The 20891-nt window shown below is 42.2% G+C and overlaps 1 protein-coding gene across 4 annotated transcripts in view; it reads right to left on the bottom strand.

Moving 5' to 3' along the window:
- LOC122767168 (disco-interacting protein 2 homolog C) overlaps nucleotides 1-20891 on the bottom strand; it is an 89214-nt gene that overhangs the window by 43189 nt on the left and 25134 nt on the right. For 2 of the 4 annotated variants that reach the window (XM_044022560.1, XM_044022567.1), the window contains exons 2-5: nucleotides 4182-4253; nucleotides 3585-3695; nucleotides 3342-3467; nucleotides 2342-2674 (exon numbers count right to left, since the gene is read on the bottom strand). In XM_044022560.1, the coding sequence (XP_043878495.1) occupies nucleotides 2342-2674; nucleotides 3342-3467; nucleotides 3585-3695; nucleotides 4182-4253 (642 nt within the window). Of the gene's footprint in view, nucleotides 1-2341; nucleotides 2675-3341; nucleotides 3468-3584; nucleotides 3696-4181; nucleotides 4254-5042; nucleotides 5282-5870; nucleotides 6331-20891 lie in introns of those variants that run through there. The other 2 variants (XM_044022584.1, XM_044022577.1) reach the window with 2 other exon arrangements.

Here is a 20891-nt window from a genome sequence, read left to right as displayed (position 1 = left end):
GGTCTCTCGTAAATAGATGATTTGGGCTCCTAGATGTTTAAGATGTCGTAGCACCTTACTGCACTTGATGGGATTATTGAGGCCTTTGCAATTCTAACTACAAAATTTTTATTCACCCATAGTTTCTATAGCACTGTTAAATGCCATTATATCTGAAGAGAATTATGCATAATGGTTGAAAGATAGGTAAACAAAAAAATAAACATAAGAAGTGGTTAAGATGTGTACTGATGGCGGACCAGACATGAACACCAAACACAAGACAAAAAAAGAACAATCCCTTAAAATAATGTGACCCAAACAGCGGCTCCATGTCCAGGTGTAGAACGTCTTTCAAAAGTTGAGCAATAAACTCAGTGGGACGGGAACCCTCCACACCATCGGCCAGTCCCACCAGTCAGATATTATTTCTCCGTGAGCGTCCTTCCAGGTCCTTGCATTTGTCGTCCAGACGTTTCACCTGAGCGGTCAGCGTGTTCACAGTAGCCTCGAGTCCGCGATGCGGTCGCCATAATCCGTAGCTGCGTGTTCGAGATGCAGGATGATCTGCTCGTGTTTTTCGATCTTGTCTTTTAATCACTTCCCGTCGTAGTGCTACAATCTCAGAGCGAATACTGGCCAGCAAAGAGTCAATTTTGCTGAAGATATCAGCTTTCAGAGAGTCCATCATAGTTTACAAAAGTTCGCTGCTAAGCGGGCTATCGATGTGAGCCTCCAGGGTTTTTCTGCGACCTGCTCTCGACAGTTCTATTTTCTGACGGGCAGATGACATTGTGGTTGAAAAAAGTTTCCAAAATAAATTCAGAGAATCTATAGAGGTCTTGCCGCTGTTTTGAGTGGGTAGAGTTCGAAAAAAGTGTATATTATATAAAATTGGTCACAATTCCAGGAGCTACAGAAAGACACGTCCTACATCCTCAGCGTTCTTCTCCGCCCCCACACTTTTTAACATCAATAAATCATTAAAAAATATTTCATGGTTCATACACCTTTTCCATGGTCAAATTGCACAATAAATCGTTATAAAATCGAGATCGCGATACACCCCTGTTCTAAAAAAAGGCTCGCATTCGGTGGTGTGGAAGTATTTCGGGTTCAAAGCAAGATGACGAGGGTCAGTCTAATGTGATTTGCAAGGCATGCTTTGCCATCGTTGCCATTTTTAATGTTTTTCCAGCACCTTGCAATACATACATGTTCATAATGATTATTCCACCGTTTCTTTTTTTATTTTGCTTTAAACAACCAAAACTGTGTTTTACAACAGCCACTGTCACACAGAAGCAGGAATACAGTCAGTATTTTAAGCACTTTCTCCAAAACTCAAGCACTTTCAAGCACCTGTATGAAGCCCGTTATTTGAATGTTTCTGTCTCTGAAGGCTTTTCAACAATCACACTTAGTGCCGAGAACATCTGAGAACAGAGAAATACACAAACTCAGCCAAGAGTCGACTACGACCACATTTATTTTCCCGTAAAAGGATCTGAAAACGTGCCGAGAAAAGAAGTGAACACACACACACAGACAAGCACACAGACACACACATGCAGCCACAACATCTGTGATAAGAGAGCACGGAAAACAACATTTTTTTTTTTCTTCTCAAATGTCTTTTACAAAATGATTTCTTCTTTTAATGTACATAACTTCTATTTCTATATTTTCTCTAATGCTCTTTGTTAACCGTTACTACCAAATAAAATCAGAAGAAGTGTTGGTATTATGGTCTGTATTTATATAGAGTTTTTCTAGTGTTGATGAGCTGCTTTACACGACAGTTTACACACATTCACACACTGCAACACATGGTCAAGTGTCTTTGCTCAAGGACACACAGAGCCAGGAGCTGAACCCACAACCTTCCAGATGAAAGAAAACTCGCCCTACCACTGAGCCACCATAGCTAAAATCTAACTTTTAATCTAAAAGTATCACTTTAAGGAACTTTATACACGACTGTGAACTGTATATCGTAAATTCAGGATTCTCAGGTCAGGTGATCAAACGGTTAAAATCCCATCTAAACAAACTCATTGTGTTCTTCATCTTCATACGACGTTTTATCTGAGTCCTGTCCTGTTAGACATGGTGTTCCACAGGGTGTCGTCCTGGGGCAGCTACTGTTCTCGCTGTTGGGTCTGATACTGACAGACTTGTTAGGACCTGGTTATTAAAACTTCATACGTGAGACTAGGGACCCGCCCTGAACACGTCTGCAAAGGTTCTGACGAAAGGTTCACTGACACTTGATGACAAATATTCCTGAATTAAGTCCAACATCGTGGATCCCTGTGAGTGAGTGAGTGAGTGAGTGAGTGAGTGCACGGTGACCTCTGACCTGTCTTGTGGTGGTGATGGTGGCGTTGCCGTTGGCGGTGGTGATGGTGGGCGGAGATGTGGACGTGCTGCACCAGGGCGTCGGCTAACCTGCCGGCGGCCGCTCCGCTGCCTCCACTGCGCGTGGAGGAGGAGGAGGACGAGGCGGTGGAAGATGTGGTGGTGGAGGAGGTACCGTGCATGGCCCGGCTGATCCAGTGCTCCATTCTGATGCTTCCTTCTCGACTGGACGAGGTCCCGCCTCCTCCGCCGCCGCCGCCTCCGTCCTCTTCTTCACCGTCATCTCCTTCATCGCCGTCGCCCTGACCTTCGCCCTCCGAGCCTGAGGAAGTGTCTGAGCAGGAAAAGACAAGAACGCCGTGTGTGAGGTCATCGCGTATCGTGATAAAAATCACTGGCGAACTTTAACCATGAATATAAAAATCGGGAATGGATGAAAATCATTAATATTTCACATGAGTGATAAACATACAGTCCTAGTGATTTACAACATTTTGTAACCATTTGCAAACAGTCTTGGTCTTTCCCTGATCTCACCCTGTCTTGGTCTTGGTTCTTGACATTATCTCTACTTCCACGGTCTTGGTTTTGGTATGGTCTTGGTCTCTACTATTTTGATCTTGGTATTGTTTTGGTCTGGTCTTGGTCTTTGGGTAGTCTTGGTCTCTACTATCTTGGGGTTGACTTTATCTCACCTGCCTGGGTCTTGATGTGGTCTTGGTCTTTCCCTAATCTCACCCTGCTTTGGTCTTGACTTTATCTTTACTTCCATGTTCTTGGTATGGTCTTGACTTGGTCTTGATATGGTCTTTGTATAGTCTTGGACTTGGTGTAGTCTTGGTCTCTACTATGTTGATCTGGTCTTGGTCTTGACTTAGTCTTGGTCCTGACTTCATCTCACCCTGGCTGGGTCTTGATGTGGTCTTGGTCTTGTTGACCTTCTGAAGTTGAAGCTCATTCATTCCTCAGCTGATTGTGTGTGTGTGTGTGTGTGTGTGTACCTGGTGGTGTGTAGGCTTCCATGGAGGTCTGGACCACCAGGGAGCGGCGTTTGGACGGCATGGGCACAGCCATCTTCCTCTCTTTGTGTTTGGCGAGCGCCGCCTGCACGGCCTCTGTGTGAACATCTGGACACAAACAAGGTTTCACTTCTGTTTACTTTCAGGTTTAGATTAAACTCAAACTAACAATAAGGAGACAAGTCTTTATTTTAGTGACCGAGGACACGAGAACACACGTCTCACCAGATCTGTAGCGTTCGTCTCTGGAGCCTGACGAGCGCCGGCGGTGGTAGCGTGAGGACGAGGACGGGGTGACGGGCGGTCTCCTCTCCTGACTCGAGGGCGGATCCATTCCTGAGAAAAAATCAGGTTAATGTCTCAATGACATCATTGTTACACTCTTACAACAGGAAACTGAAGTTTGTAAACACACACTCACTCTCCCACACCAAAGCCTAGAGAGAAAATCAGTGATTTTAGCTGCAGGTTTCTCTGCTGCCTCGTGTGGTCACTTTGTGTTACTGATGTTTGAATGAGGTGTTTAAAACACAGGGTTCACAAAATCACACATTACAACTTAGTGATGGAGGCAGCAGTGTGTGTGTGTTTGTGTGTGTGTGTGTGTGAGTGTGTGTGTGTGTGTGTGTGAGTGTGTGTGTGTGTGTGCGTGTGGGAGAGTGATCATCTCATCATCATCGTCATCCCAAGTTCCTATTTATTTATCTATTTTAAAGTTGTTGAGACTTTTTTCTTGTTCTGAAAACTGTAAAAATAAAGCTGAAGCTGTTCATTATGGGGTGGAATATAAAAAAAAAAAAAAGGGGGAGGAGTCACATTTACCTGGTGACTGAGGGAAGAAGGCTCCGATCAGCTTGGATCTCTTCTTCTCATAACCTTTCTGTGTGATATCACCTGCACGAGAACACACAGAGAGGACAACACGTCTTTACGCGTGTGTGTGTGTGTGTGTGTGTGCTTGTGCATGTGTATGTGTGTGTGAGAACAGACAAACACTGAGTGTCCATGACCATATACAGTCTGTGAGAGAGAGAGAGGAAGTGAAGGAGAAAAGATGAATGTGAGGACGAAAAAGAAAAATCAGAAAAGAGAGAGAGAATAAGGAGGAGGAAGACGAGGAGGAGGAGCAGAAGGAGGAGGAAGAGGAGCAGGAGGAGTGTTGCATCTCTGCAGCACCTAAAAAGGAGAAAGAGCAGAGAGGAAACTAAACATACAGTGAACACTAACATCTGTCATCATGTACGAGTGTGTATGTGTGTGTTGTTGTTGTTGTTGACTAAAGTTGTGCAGATGTACTGAAGCAAAAACAGTGAGGGGAACATCTCACACACATCACGTCACCATGGTAACCATATTAGCTAAGCATGTTAGCATGCTAAGATAATGAGCAACAGCTGAATAAAAACACAGAAGTTCATTAGAATTATACAATAAGACCACTGAATACACACACACAGCCTTATGTCGACAAAAACACACAAACACAAATTAGCTCAAAGTTTAACCAAGAGGAAACGCCCAAGAACCAAGGAGTCCCCCAGGAGCGAGGGCTGCCTCTGAACACACACACACACAGTACCTGCAGTCACTGTGTGTGTGTGTTCAGAGGCAGCAGGTGTTTACACTAACTACACGCTGAGTCAGAATTGACACACACACATGTGCACACACACGTGTACTCACCGAACATAACGACAGCAACAACAGGAATAAAAACTCATGCTCCTCACACACAAGACTCCCCGTCTGAGTTTGTCCTCACTGCTGCTCAGTGTGTGTGTGTGTGTGTGTAAACACTGAAACACACACACACACAGGTCGACCTCGTCTGCAAACACAAAGGACTGAAGGTGTCTGCTGACATTTACTGTAGCTACTGATGCTGCCTTTGTTGTTCACACACACACACACACACACACACAGACACACACGGACACACACGACACACACACAGACACACACACACACACTCACAGACAGACACACACATGGACACACACACATGCACGCATACACACACACAAACATATGCACACACACACACACACACACACACAAACATCCACACATAGACAGACACACACGGAGCCCTCGGGATGTGCAGCTCCCATGTTTCCTGGTTGCCAGGCGATAACTGCCAACAAAAAAGTGAGCCAGAGCAGAGCGATAAATGCTGAGATATAATGTATGTGCGGGTGACTGTGACAAACGGACCAATTTGTTTGTTTTGTTGAAACGTGTTTGGACAGACAATGAGCAGAGGACACACACTGTCACACACACACACACGTATAAAGTAGGTAACTCCATCCTAGACTTGAAAGCAGAAAGTAAGTCCACACTGCTGTGTGTGTGTGTGTGTGTGTGTGTGTGTCTGCGTGTGTGTGTTACCCTCATCTATTTTAAGAATCTCTTCTGTAGGCACATTTTTAATGGCTGCAGATCCTGGACCGTTGGGAACACACACACACAAATACATACACACACGCACTAAGAGGAGGCTGTTCTGACCTCGGGTCTGCAGATCCTGGTCCACCTCAGACTGGAGAACATTATTCACAGAAGCAAAAACCTTTGTTCTTCCACTGATGACTCCGCAGATTTTTGGACTATTTTAGCTTCAAAGTTTTCTCCACTCTCACTTTTTCCTTCAGCTCTAAAAATCCCCAAACACAGGGGCAACATTTGAAGGTTGTCCAGGTTTAAAACGGATCACAGATGCCTGTGAAGACACTCGTGAGAAAGTTCACTTCAGACCTTCAGCAGTCGATAACAGACAGAGTGCTGCATCATCAGGGGAGAACAAGCCTTTCTAACAAATCTGCTATGGAGAAAATGAAAATGGGCGGTTTAATGTCCGGGAAGACTATTGACTTTAACACACTGAGTGTGTGTGAGAGAGAGAGAGCCTTAGCTAACCCTGCTAAAAGCTACAGTACTTATCCACAGGGTTTGTATTCACAAGGTCGAGCAAGAGAAGGCCGTGAAGAAGTGTCTAAAACATGTCCGTCCACTGTCAATCGCTTATCTGAGGCTCTAGCAGTGGATCCCCAGGTTCTCTCCTTTAAAGGAGAGAAAGAAGCATTGGCTCTACTCTGAGTTCCTCCCAGATCGCTGAGGTTCTCTTCCTATCTCTAAAGGCCTGGTAAAGGTAGGTGGAGTATAAGCCCCGATCACCAAGCAGAAAAAACATTTTGACAACAGAAGAAGTTGCCAAGGACAGTCATCCGAGCATCGATCTTGCAACCCTTGAACCGGCGGACACCCTGACTCCCCTGCACCATGGGCCTCTCAGCTGTGAACCAGTTGTATCTGAGGGAGCTATAGCATCGTTCTCTTCTTCATTGGTAGGAATGCGTGTACCAGTGAAACAAGTGTACCTGGGTCCACGATATGAACACGCAATTCAACGCACACAGGGCATTAAGTATAACACAGGCTTAAGGGAGAACCCAGTAACCCTTCTGAGAAAACCCAGGTCAGCCACTTGCACCCACAATCTCGTATTTTGGTCATGACCACAGGGGAGGGTCGGAACGAAGACTGACCAGCTCCCTTTTCATCACAACGGTGCAGTAGAGTGAAGGCAATAGCGCTCCTGCTGCTCCGATTCTCTGGCCAATCTCACGCTCCACTGTTCCCACAACTTCTTCACTTGGGGTAAAAGTCATTCCCCAGCCGCAGTAGGCAATCCACTGTGCTGTAGGTCATCGACCGATGATGCCAGCCATCATGACCACATCATCTGCTACATAACTGCAACCCCTGAAACATGAATTCTCCCAAAAATCCAGCAGGTGCCGACTCCACTGGTTTGACTGAAAGTCTATGACTTTGCAGCTTTACAGTGCATCTATTTATAAATGTAAAGAAACTCCAGAACAACAGTTTAACCTAAAAGATTCAGACTTCAGACAGGTGATGTACTGAGATCAGCAGTGTGTGCAGAGAAATGGTACAGCTCTCGTCTTCACAGGATAGGCTTCCTTCTTGATTCTATTACATCCACCAGCTGCAGTTTGGAGGAGGAAGTGTTGACCCGGACTTTGGCTCCGAGTGTGATCTCTGGGGGGAAACGGAGCAACTGAGCAGCTGCATTAGCCAGGAAATGTAGAGAGGAGCAGCAGCTACACTTCCTCAGTAACAACTGAGCAGCTGATCCCAGCGCTGCACACCGCAGCCCACAGTTTATTTGTCCAGTCTCAAAATAATGGTACGGTTTGGAATGGTAAAGTCCTGAGTCAGGGGTGTGCTTGAGGGGTGCGGGCTGTGCCCGAAGGCTGTGTAGCATGATGTCGTACCGGTGCGACGACAACAAACATTCACAGGGTACCCTTGGTTGACATTAAATTCAAGAACTTTCCAGGACCAATTCCCACAAATTCAAGGTCTGAATGTGCTGACATTTCATTAAGATGGAGGACAACGTTTGTCCTTGGATCTTGGTCACAGTCAGTCTTTGTCTTTGGTGAGACTTCATTTCCCAGACATCATGTCGTCATTTGCTCTCTCTTGTTTTAACTTTACTCGCTTGTTGTTCTGCACGGAATCTCACGTCAACGTCTCCACAGCCTCCACAAACTACGGTGGCCTCCACGGACCAGACACAACGGCAGTTTTCTTTAATTATTTACTAAAATAAAAATATATATATATAATGTGTGAAGAAGAGAAGAACTTGAGCAGCTAGCGTCGACTCAACAGTTCTTCCAAAAATAAACAGAATCCAGAGCAGGTTTGTGTTTTTTTTCTCCTCCCAGGTCTGGATTAGATCACCGTTCACAATCAACTGCAATAATCCCAGCAGATTATACACAAAACCACGAGTATAAAACCATCACAGCGTACGACACGTTTTACACCTGATCTCAGTGATGAGCCACGAGCCGGGAACCAGTGGGCCAGCACATCACTGCCAAACGGCATTCTGGGTAAATAACGTGAGCAACGAAGACTCGAGGTTTAGCCTGTAACTGACCCACAGTAAACCACAGACCCAGTTCATTACATACCATATAATCAGAGCCAGATTAAATAAATGGACTATATTAGGCAGACTATATTTTTTGGGCCCCCCTCCATCGATGTTATTTATGAATTGAAATCTGAAACTTACCAAAGTTACTAATAAAAGTTAATTTACATTTTACATAGCGTAGTCTTTGGTTACGAGTTGGTTCTTTGTATGCCGAAATAAGATTTTTATTACTGTATTTATACGTTACTACAAGGCTCTATTAAATGCTATTAAATGATCCTTATCTTATCCATTGCAAGTGTCATTGTTAAGGCCAGTAAATCACCAATAGGTGTCAGAATTGCTATGTAAACAGAGCAAATAACAATAAATGTTGTAAGCTATTGCATTTTGCAGAAAATCTTAATTAAATGAGTTGATTAAATTGAATAGTCAAATATACAAAGACCAATAAAATTTGCAGTAAGAGAAACTGTGCTGTCGTGGTAAAGATGTCAAGCATCACCTCTCTTCCATTTTCTGGTATTCAACACTCAGCAGCTCAGCTCCTGGTCTGGACTGTTCAGCAGTTTTCTCCACTGGTCTGGATGTTTCTCTGCATGGTGTACTGTGCAGTGTTGTTTTTGGAAGCCATTCTAGATTTAGTCTTAGTTTTAGTCTTTTGGACTAACACGCTTATTAGTTTTACGTTTCAGTCATTTCTATAGTGCAGTGTCACACATAAGTTTGACATGAAATTTCCTCCGCCGGTGGTGCGCCGCGACCGACTCTAGATCGGCTTGGAAGGGCTCGGGGCGAAGGTCGTTTACAGTGGACCCCGCCCAACCTGCCCCCAGCGCGACTGTTGATCGTAGCAGATTGTCCTCAGAACGCCCTGACAGCGTCGCGTCATCAGGACGAGGAGCATAAATCGTCTTGAAACGCGGACCAAGTCATTTTTAGGTTTTGATTGTCCCTCTGTCTGGGCCCCCTGCCAATCGGGCCCTAGGCACGTGCCTAGTTTGCCTTTGCGTTAATCCGGCTCTGCATATAATAATACTAACATTTATTCAACATCTGCTCTGTTTTATCCAGGAAGTTCCCAGTAAGACACAAGATCTCTTCTTGTAGAGAGTCCTGGTCCAGATCAGCAGCACAGATGGTACAAACAGGTCCACATGTAAACTCACAACAGAATATAAAAGAGTTAAAAAAAAAGATATTAAGTATACAGACCAGACCAACGAGGTCCTTCATCTGAATCCTTAAAAAGGGTTCTTTATGACATTCCATAAAAAACACCTGACATTTGAAACATGAGATTTTGCCGCAGCAAACATAGAAATACATTTTCTTCATTCTATAAAATGCTGTTTTTCATGTTTTTACATGACGAGAATAACAGTAATGTAGAAACAGTTTATTTACGACGATCACTTCAACGTCCTTTAATTTGACAACAACAACAACAAATCAGCCACACTTTAACTTCTATTTAGTTGTATTTTTAACACAAATGAAAACATAGTTTGGACGTTTACACACACACACACACAGTCCTCCTGTGTCCTCCTGAGTCCACCTGTGTCCTCCTGAGTCCACTTGACTCACTCACACATTCACTCACTCACTCATTCACACATTCAGTCACTCACCCACAACCAAACTGTCAGCCTGAACATAAACCATATGGGCTCATGTGGACCAGAGACAAATCCTGCTGCAGAGACACAGAGATAAGCAACAGACACAGAGATAAGCAGCAGACACAGAGATAAGCAGCAGAGACATAGAGATAAGCAGCAGACAGAGATAAGCAGAGATAAGCAGCAGACAGCAGAGACAGAGATAAGCAGCAGATGGAGATAAGCAGTTGACCCAGAGATAACCAGAGATAAGCAGCAGAGACACAGAGATAAGCAGCAGACACAGAGATAAGTAGCAGAGACACAGAGATACACAGGGATAAGCAGCAGAGACACAGAGATAAGCAGCAGAGACACAGTGAAAAGCAGCAGAGACACAGATAGCAGAGACACAGAGATAAGCAGCAGAGAGCACAGAGATAAGCAGCAGAGACACAGAGACAGCAGAGATAAGCAGCAGACACAGAGATACAGACACAGGGATAAGCAGCAGACACAGAGAGCAGCAGACAGCAGCAGTGACACAGAGATAAGCAGCAGAGACACAAGATAAGTAGCAGCAGATGGAGATAAGCAGCAGTGACACAGAGATGAGCAGCAGCAGACACAGAGATAAGCAGCAGAGACACATAGATAGGCAGCAATGACACAGAAATAAGCAGCAGACACAGAGATAAACAGCAGTGACAGAGATAAGCAGCAGACATAGAGATAAGCAGCAGAGACACAGAGATAAGCAAAAGCAGACAGAGATAATCAGCAGAGACACAGAGATAAACAGCAGTGACACAGAGATAAGCAGCAGAGACAGAGACAGCAGAGACACAGAGGTAAGCAGACAGAGAGATAAGCAGCAGAGACACATATATATAAACAGCAGAGACACAGAGATAAGCAGTGACACAGAGATAAGCAGCAGACATAGAGATAAGCACAGTGACACAGAGATAAGCAGCAGACATAGAGATAAGCAGCAGAGACACAGAGATAAGCAGCAGACAGAGATAAGCAGCAGAGACACATATAAACAGCAGAGACAGAGATACACAGCAGACACAGATAAGCAGCACAGAGATAAGCAGCAGAGACAGAGATAAGCAGCAGAGACACATAGATAGCAGACAGAGAGATAAGCAGCAGAGACATATATAAACAGCAGAGACAGAGATACACAGCAGACACAGAGATAAGTGACAGAGATAAGCAGCAGCAGAGACACAGAGAAAGCAGAGACATATATAAACAGCAGAGACACAGAGATACACAGCAGACACAGAGATAAGCAGCAGAGACACAGAGATAAGCAGCAGACAGAGAGCAGCAGAGACACAGAGAAAACAGCAGAGACACAGAGAAGCAGCAGACAGAGAGATAAGCAGCAGAGACACATATATAAACAGCAGAGACAGAGATACACAGCAGACACAGAGATAAGCAGCAGAGACAGAGATAAGCAGCAGAGACAGAGATAAGCAGCAGAGACACATATGAACAGCAGAGACACAGAGATACGCTGGACGTCCTCGTCCTTGTCTTTATCACTGACCTCAAGACTCTCAAACCTTCACGTAGAGAAACGTGAACTTTATACAAGAGTTTTATTTTCAGTGTGAAATCATCATCAATACATGAAGACGAGGACGAGGATGAAGATGAAGATGAAGATGAAGATGAAGATGAACATGAAGATGAAGACGAGGACGAGGACAAAGACGAAGACGAAGATGAGGACGAGGACGAGGAGGAAGGCGACTTCTTTCCATTCTTTCAAAAATGTCACAAAGTAAAGGACAGTCAGTGAAACTAACATAAACCCAGTCCAAACCAGACCCAACCTTTACCTAAATCCAGTTTAGGTAAAGGTTGGTAGTTTCTTTACCTAAACATGGTCCTAATTAGACTCAACTTTTACCCACTGTAAAGAGGAAACGTGTGAGAGGGTAAAGGTTGGGTCTGGTTTGGGCTGGGTTTAGGTAAAGGCTGGGTCTGGTTTGGACAGTTTTTGCAATACATTTGGACCAGATTATAGACAGATTTTGGTCTTCTTGTGTCTTCAGTTTTAATTTGAGTCAGATTTGGGTTTTAACCAAGTTTAGTCTGGTTTTGACCAGGTTTACATCAAAGCTGGACCAGGTTTAGACCAGGTTTAGACCAGTTTTATTTTTGATATCCTTACATCTTAGATCTTTTGTTCTTTCATGTTTTTACATGACGAGAATAACAGTAATGTAGAAACAGTTTATTTACGACGATCACTTCAACGTCCTCTAATTTTACCCATGACAACAAATCAGCCACACTTTTATTTAGTTGTATTTTTAACACAAATGGAAACATAGTTTGGATGTTTACACACACACACACAGCTGATATTTCATTTAGAAACTATTTTAAATGAAAATAATAACCAACAGCGTTTGGACCAGGTTTAGGTCACAGCTGGGTCAGGTCTGGACCAGGTTTAGGTCACATAGGTTAAGTTAAAGCTGCATTTACACCACGTTGGGTCCAAGTTCAGATCAGATGTGGGTCAGAAATGGGTCTAGTTTGGACCAGGTTTGATGCAGGTCTTTAGAAACCAGTTATTTGGTTCATTTATATTGTTCTATTTTCTATTCTGTTATTTTGAATTACTATTTAACGTTTACTGAGCAGGTAAAACACGCTGAGGGAACTGAAGTTAACTCAAACTGTGAATGAACAGTTTACACACACACACACACACACACACACACACAAACACACCGTCTCCACCTCCACGCTCATTTACATTTAGATGAGCTCATTAAGATCCATAAACACCTCTTCCTCTTCCTCCTCTTCCTCTTCGTCCTCCTCCCCAGACGATGATTCCAGGATTTGACTCAGTGAAGACAGAAACACAAACTCAATTTTTCTGCCTGGATTTCCAGTTCTCATAAAAAACTCTCACTAACACATTTACTCACTCGCTTGCTCGCTCACTCACTCACTAACACAATAACACATTCACTCACTCACTCGCTCGCTCACTCACTCACTCACTCACACACTAACACATTCACTCACTAACACATTCAGTCACTCACTCACACACTCACTCACTCACTCACCACTTTCAGTCACTCACTCACACACACACTCACTCACTCACTAACACATTCAGTCACTCACTCACTCACACTAACACATTCACTCACTCACTCACTCACACACACACTCACTCACTCACACATTCACTCACTGGCCACTCACTCACTAACACATTCACTCACCACTCACTCACACACTCACTCACTCACAAACACATTCACTCACTCACTCACACACACACTCACTCACAAACACATTCAATCACTCACACACTCACTCACTAACACATTCACTCACTCACTCGCCACTCACTAACACATTAAATCACTCACTAACACATTCGCTCACTCGCTAACACATTCACTTACTCACTCACACATTCACTCACTCACTCACAAACACATTCACTTACTCACTCACACACTCACTAACGCATTCATTCACTCACTCACTCATAAGGAGCATCTGTAACTGCAGCTGTCAGTCACAAGTTGACACTCAGGGGTGAAGCGTCAGCATGTAGACGACAGGAGCCAGGGATCAAATCCCCTCTCATCCGGTTGGAGTGTGTCCCATTCTATCTCTGATCCACCGCACCCCCGGTGCAGTGGATCAGACAATGCCAACATCTGGACGTGGACATATAAAAGCAACACTCGCCGTCTTAAGTACAAAAAAACGGACAGATTTAGTTTTCGTTGTAAAATGCGAGAATGGACAAAAACACAAAGTCAGATGATGACAAACACAGTTCAGAGAGGTCACAGAGAGAAAACAATGCTGCCCGTGACCTTGCTCTTGGTGTCATAACACACTAATGTTGATCACGACGGCAACAACAACAACAACGACGACAACAGAAGCCACTGCAGTGACAGACGAGTGGATAAAAACACTTCTCCCAGCAGCAGGTGGTCTGTCATGACAGACTGACAGAGGAACCTTTGGTATGTGGATAAACGCTCTGTTAATACTGTAACACACTGTAGCTAACAGCTGACACACACACATCACATCATTTCATTCTAAATATAATAAGTCACTGATGTCAAATATCAAATCAATCCTGCTACACTTCTGTGAAAAAGTCTTAAGCGCCCACTAGCTTTGTTTTTAGCCTCGTTCTCTGTCAAATTCTGCAATCTTTGGCCTTTAAATCAGGTTTTTATATATGTATATGTATTATATATAATACACATACACATATTATATTGTATATGATCTTTGGCCTTTAAATCAGGTTTTTATATATGTATATACATATTATATATAATATATATGTATATACATTATACACAGTATATGTAAACTTCTGATGAGTTAATGTCATACAGGCTTGCACTGCTGCCCCCTCTAAGTTAAAGAGACGATGGTTTATATTAATTTTACAGCTTTTTCCTCGTCATTATTGTTCTTTTCTATGCAGATGATACACATTCTTTCACAATAACCCCAAAAATCCTAAATGATTATGTCTTTCAGTTTAGTTTACCATGGTGCTGCCCCCTCTAGATCGTAGACAGGACAATTTACATTAATTTCTTCTAATCACTTTTGTTCTTTTCTTTGCAGACGATACACTGTTTTCACAATAATCTAACATTGTGGTAATAACATCAGAAATCCAAAATAGTGCATCTCTAGAGGAGCACCTTCAGCGAGAGACTAATGCTCTTCTATGCACCACTGAGTGCCACAGGAAGTCCTTCCTGCCTGTGGCCATTAAACTGTACAACTCCTCCCTCTGATGATCGGACTCTTACGGTTATCTATAAACTAAAATATAACAAACAAACTAAACTAATTACTCATCCTAATTTCATTGTTAACTATTTGTATATTGTATATATTTCAAGATTGTCTACTTTATTATTGTATTATTGTATTTTATATTTTATTTCATTGCATTTTATTACCTATTTAACTGTTTTATTTATATCTATATCTTAAGACCTTGTTTCCACTCATGCTGTATTTCTATTTCACTTTGCACGGAGAATCTGGAACAAAAACAATTTCCCCCGGGGATTAGTAAAGTATTCTGATGTGTGAGTTCATTCAGAGCAGAGTTAATTCAACAGAAGCTTCTGGAAAAGCCCTTTAAATATATCACTAACGTCTGAAACTAACTTTTCCCGACATTCACCAACATCTGTGACGACCAACAAAGCCCTTGTGAGAGTCAGAAGATCACGAGATACAGAGTGAAGCCCTCATGATGAGGACAAGTGTCCTGCAGCCAAACCTCAGTCCTTCACTACTTTAATCATGTGACCAAGTCCACGCTGCACTGTAACCACGACGACAACAATGATGAAAAACCACAGCAGACACTCAGTCAAAGTTCATCTCACCTCCCAGAACACACTGCTGCACCGTCAATCTGTCAGTCTGCAGGACTAGCTCCGCCCACCTCTCCCCTGCACCACCAGCCCGTCCATCAGCGTCCGAACCACACAAGCGTCTGGCCGCTCCTTTTAATCTCCATCAACCTTTGATGTCGTCTGAAACAGCACTGAGACAAACCATGCTGCTGCTGCTGTGGAAAACAGGTTCATGTCCACACTGTGGGGGATGCTCACCACTCCCTCTCTCTCTCTGTGTCTCCACCTCTGCTCCCGTCTCTTTCATCCTTTATTTCATCTCCAGAGAGAGTTCTCGTTTCTCTGTCTGACCTCAATATCTGACAGCGGCTGGCCACGCCCTCCAGACCTCACACACACACACACACACACACACACACACTTTATTCATTCATTAGGATCGTAAAACAAAAGAAGCTCATACTAGCTTTTGGACGAGGCAAAATGTCCACAAAAGAGAAAAAGTCCACATAAGGGCAGGTGTTTTGCCAAGGGTTAGTCCATACAAGTATAGAAAGACAAGATCACATACACATACACAACGGTTTCCATGACTTCAGAGGACATTGACTTACATTAATTATTCGTAACCTAATCCTAACCTTGACCTCTGCCCTAACATTAAAACATGTCTTCACCTTAAAATGTAGTTATTTATGTTAAAGGGGACTTGATTTTGTGCCCATAATGTGACTGATTTAGAGCCAAGGGTTGGTCCACACAAGCGCAGACAGACAAGAACACACCCACAAACAAACACACACACACACTCACCCACACACACACACACACACTCACCCACAAACACACACACACACTCACACTCACCCACAAACACACACACACACACACACACACACACTGACACAGAGAAAAGTCTTATCAGTGGCTGTCAGTTTGTGAAAGTGTGAAGACAGAGGTGTGAGTGTGTGTGTGTGTGTGTGAGGCCAGAGGTGGCCAGACGAGCTCTCTTGTAAATATTGAAACGTTGACATTTAAATATTTAAAAACTCATCACTTATTAAAAGCAAAAGAAAGACAAAACTCCCATAATGCCTCAGGGAAAAGCCATGAAACTGATTCATGTTTCTGTCGTTTTTTTTTCCTGAGCTGTAAACGAACCGTTTCTGCCAGGAAGTGAAACAATCACATAGTTTTCACAGATTTGCTTAATTAAAAACAATATATTAATGACTTATTAACATTTACAGTGGCATACTGGACAGATACTGTACTATTATAACTTATAATATCTTTCATTTTTGGCCCCCAAACCACTGTTGATAAATAATAACATTTTCTGCAGAATCCAGCTCCTTTTTTCAGTTTAATAAAAATGAATCAGATTATTATGTACATCCAAACGATTTCACTTTTCTACTGTGAGAATAAGAGAGAAAACAGCGCGCTGTCGTCTCCCCGGTCGACCTCCAGACAGTCTGAGGAGCTGCAGTCTGGACTGAAGACAGCCGCGTCACAGGGAAAACTTCACTGAGAAATGCAGTCGCTCTGTCGCCATAATTCAGCTGATGATTTAGACCTGCTGCATTATTTAACCATGGCACAGTTCCACGTCCTGTATCTGTCACCTCACTCACACACGCACGCTCACTCACACACATACGCACATGCACTCACACACGTGCGCACACACACACACTCACCCACAAATAACAAACACGCACACACGCACACACGCACACACTCACTCTCCCACAACACACATACTCACTCTCCCACTCCAAACCTCAAACAGAAAATCAGTGATTTTAGCTGCGGGGACACTGTCCTTCAGTCCTCTGTCCCTGCAGCTTGAGCTGAAGTTTGTGAAGTTTCAGGATCAGAGTTCACACTGTTTAAAAAAACATCAGTGATCACACTCTGTCTCTATCCGTCTCTCTGTCTCTGTCCGTCTCTCTGTCTGTGTCTGTCTCTGTGATTGAGTGCTTCTCTCGCTGCCATTGATTCCTTTCACTTTAGCAATAATGAAGAGTTGCTCGTGTTCAGTGAGCGTCAGCAGACGAGACGTCGCAGCTGCTTCAGCGTCCAAGTGTAAAAGTGTGGTCAACGTAAGTCTACGATGTCTTTAAGAACATGTTTTGTTCTTTCCAACAGGAAACTGAAGTTTGTAAACCACTCACTCTCCCACACCAAAGTCCACAGAGAAAATCACACAGGAGTTGTTTGATCCACTGCTGCCTCCATCACTAAGTTCTAATGTCTTATTTTGTCACATTGTTTGTTCAGATTGACCTCAGTGACACAAAGTGACCACACGAGGCAGCAGAGGACCAGCAGCTCCTGTGTCCCTGTGAGCTAAAATCACTGATTTTCTCTATGAGGTTTGGTGTGGGAGAGTGAGTGGTTTATAAACTTGAGTTTTGTGGCAGTAGATCAACTTTAATCGTACAAACGTGTCATCGGACAAACGTTTGTCTCTTTCATTTGAAGTTTCATTTGTCAACACACCTTGTCATGACAGGAAAGTGGGTTAGGACTCCTTACTTCTCCAACATATATTATGATGAAACACAACTGAAATTTTCAAGATAAAATAATAGAAATAAACATGATTTTATTCGCTAAACATCCATTAACATGATTATTTTATATCTATAACAAAAAATTGGCAAAAAATATGAGAAAACTTCAATAACAATCACCTGTATTGATGTTATAGTTCCTTTTACACTGTAATGATGTATAATGATTTACAAATAATAACAATAATAATAATAGTAATAATGATGATGATGAAAAATTCAAGGATTGGAAAACACTGATTCACATTTTCTGGACCAAAAAACTCATCTATGATTCAAGGAAATAATTGACAAAATTATCGATTACGAAAAACAAATTTTTCAAGAAATTTCAATCAGGTTTTAGGTAAACATGTCTTCTTTTGGCAGCCTAGTGTGGACACAACTGTTTAACTCCTGATAACACTGTCCCCCATTACATTTTAAATGAATGTCTTAAAAATCAGGTGGACATTTTGTCATATGGTTTATGAAAATTGTGATTTTTAAATCAATTCTTGTAGCATTAGAACACAGAGTCCCACAATGTTCTGCTCTAGGACCCTTTCTCTTCTCTATTTACATGATTCCAAAACAAAATACCTGTACATGCAGAGGACTCACTATTATTTACACCACATGACTACATCTCTCTGTCAATGCCAATGAAATAAATCCGTGAAACAACCTTCAGAGGTGCGTTGAAGACGTTAATAACGAGGTCCACTGTCCGCTAACAAAAAACATCCTGAATACACTCAGGTGAGACAGAACCAGCCTGGACAGGTAAAAAAATAAAAGCACGAGAACATAACACCTGTCACGTTTCAATGGGCCACACAAAAAAAACAGGAACATTTACTTTACAGGAAGTAGACTCCTCCCTTTCCATTGTCAGCAGGACAAAGTCTTTCTCCGCAGAGGATGACGCCGTCCTTTCAAAATGTGATTTTCTCCACTTTAAAGGCCGCACTCGTGAATACAGCAAAGGACAATGAACGGCACAATGACGGATTTGTTCTCTCTCTCCAAAAGACTGAGAGTGGCTGGCGTGGTCGTAACTGTGATTCCGCCCACCACTGAGAGCAGGGGCAGGACATCAGAGGACAAAAGTAGAGGTGGGGGTTTGAAACCGTGCAAATGGCTAATGACAATGATCATTTTTGATTTTGGCCCATTTATATTTATATATTTAGCTGTTTTTTGTTGAAATATAACTGATGAATGATAACAATTACACAAATAAACTGCTTAACTTTTGAAAGAACACTAATGTTCTTTCTCTTAATTTACATTTTACTGTAAATCTGCACATAACTCCATTTATATACATTAATGACAATAAAATGATAAAAAATATAAACAAAATATTAAATCCATGAAATGGGTCATCAAAAAATAAAGTTTTAGTGACTCAGCAAAAAACAGAAAAAAATACAAATTCTTTGTTGCCAAAATCTGCGCAATCCATTTTTCACTGAAAACTTAGCCAGTGTCGCACATAAACAGAAAATATTCAAAAAATTACTAAATATTGTATATTAAATATATAAAAAAGATCATCAAAAAAGAAAAAAGTTTTTCAACATTTACCAAGTTTCCGTGAACAAAACTTGTTAGAATTAGCTGATGAATAAATAATAATTGGTCAATTCTGATTATTAAAAAAATATTAGGTTTTTTAAACCGTCAGTTAAGTGTGGAACACAAAACAAAAAATGAAGCTTTAGCAACATTTACCAAGTTTCTGAGAACAAAAATGTGTAAATTACAATTATTAGCTGACTAATAAATAATATTTAAGATTATTAAACCCTAAGGGCAAATATTGATCAGAGAGAAAACACAGAGAGCGGAGTAACAAGCGTCCAACAAGAGTTTTTTTTTTTGTTAAACGGTGAAAATGTAATCTGAGGCAGGAGAACTGGTTCTTGGCTGTGAGATGTTTGAATCCCTGAGGCGAAGGAAAGTGACGAGTCACATGATTCAGTATGTGTGTGTGTGTGTGTTCTGCTGACTAATTCATGAACATTTGGTGTGACCAGCCGTCCACTAAACCAGTCTGTAACTACACTCAACCCCAAAACACACTTTTATCAGTTTTCATTTTCATGTGATTATAAAATGTATAATTTTAAAGATTTTATAAAGAATTTCTGTTTAAGAATCTAAGATCTGACATTTGGTCAGGTCTTCATCTGTGAAAATGCATCCTCAACTATGTCCATGTTTGATTAAACAATTCTACTTCCTGTCGAAACACTTCCTGTTCTACTTCCTGTTGAAACAGTTCTACTTCCTGTCAAAACAGTTCTACTTCCTGTCAAAACAACTTACGACTGACCTACTGAAGCACAATGAACGTTTATTTTTATATTTTTGTTTTACTTGTAACTGTCGTAAACCACTAGTTTTCACAGGAAGTAACTGCACTCTTGCAAATGTGTAGAACAAGATCGGTTGCAGAGACAGCGCCCTCTGCTGGACAACTTTGTTATTGCTCCAAACAGTCTGTTGCACTTCCAGGCTGTTTTTTAAGAGTCACTTTCAGCTATGCCCACTCGTTTTCCGCTTGGTTTCTTCCACTCAATTACATCTCCAACACACACACACGCACGCATGGATGGACACGGACACACACACACACACACACAAACTGAGTGCTGTGTTATTAATAGAAGTGTCAGGGTGACACAGTAATCCCACACTGCAGAGGCTTTTCCTCTGCGCACACACACACACACACACGCCATGACTTCCTGAATCAAAATAATGTCGTTGTTGTGATTTAAATATGAACCAGTGGCGTTTAACCGCTTGTCGTTGGTGTAAATGAATCAATAATTTAGGTTTAATCTCAGAAAACAGAGGAAAAAGTTCAAAGGTTAAACCTCGAGGTGAAATTTAATCCTTTTTTCTTTTTTTTTACAACCTTTTTAAAAACCACCTGAAATTAAATTGGATGCCAGCTT

The sequence above is a fragment of the Solea senegalensis genome, linkage group LG1 (genome assembly GCF_019176455.1).
Source record: "Solea senegalensis isolate Sse05_10M linkage group LG1, IFAPA_SoseM_1, whole genome shotgun sequence".
In the NCBI taxonomy this organism is placed as follows: domain Eukaryota; kingdom Metazoa; phylum Chordata; class Actinopteri; order Pleuronectiformes; family Soleidae; genus Solea; species Solea senegalensis.
The sequence above is the reverse complement of the archived record's forward strand: the minus strand, read 5'-3'. Positions and strand labels throughout refer to the sequence as shown.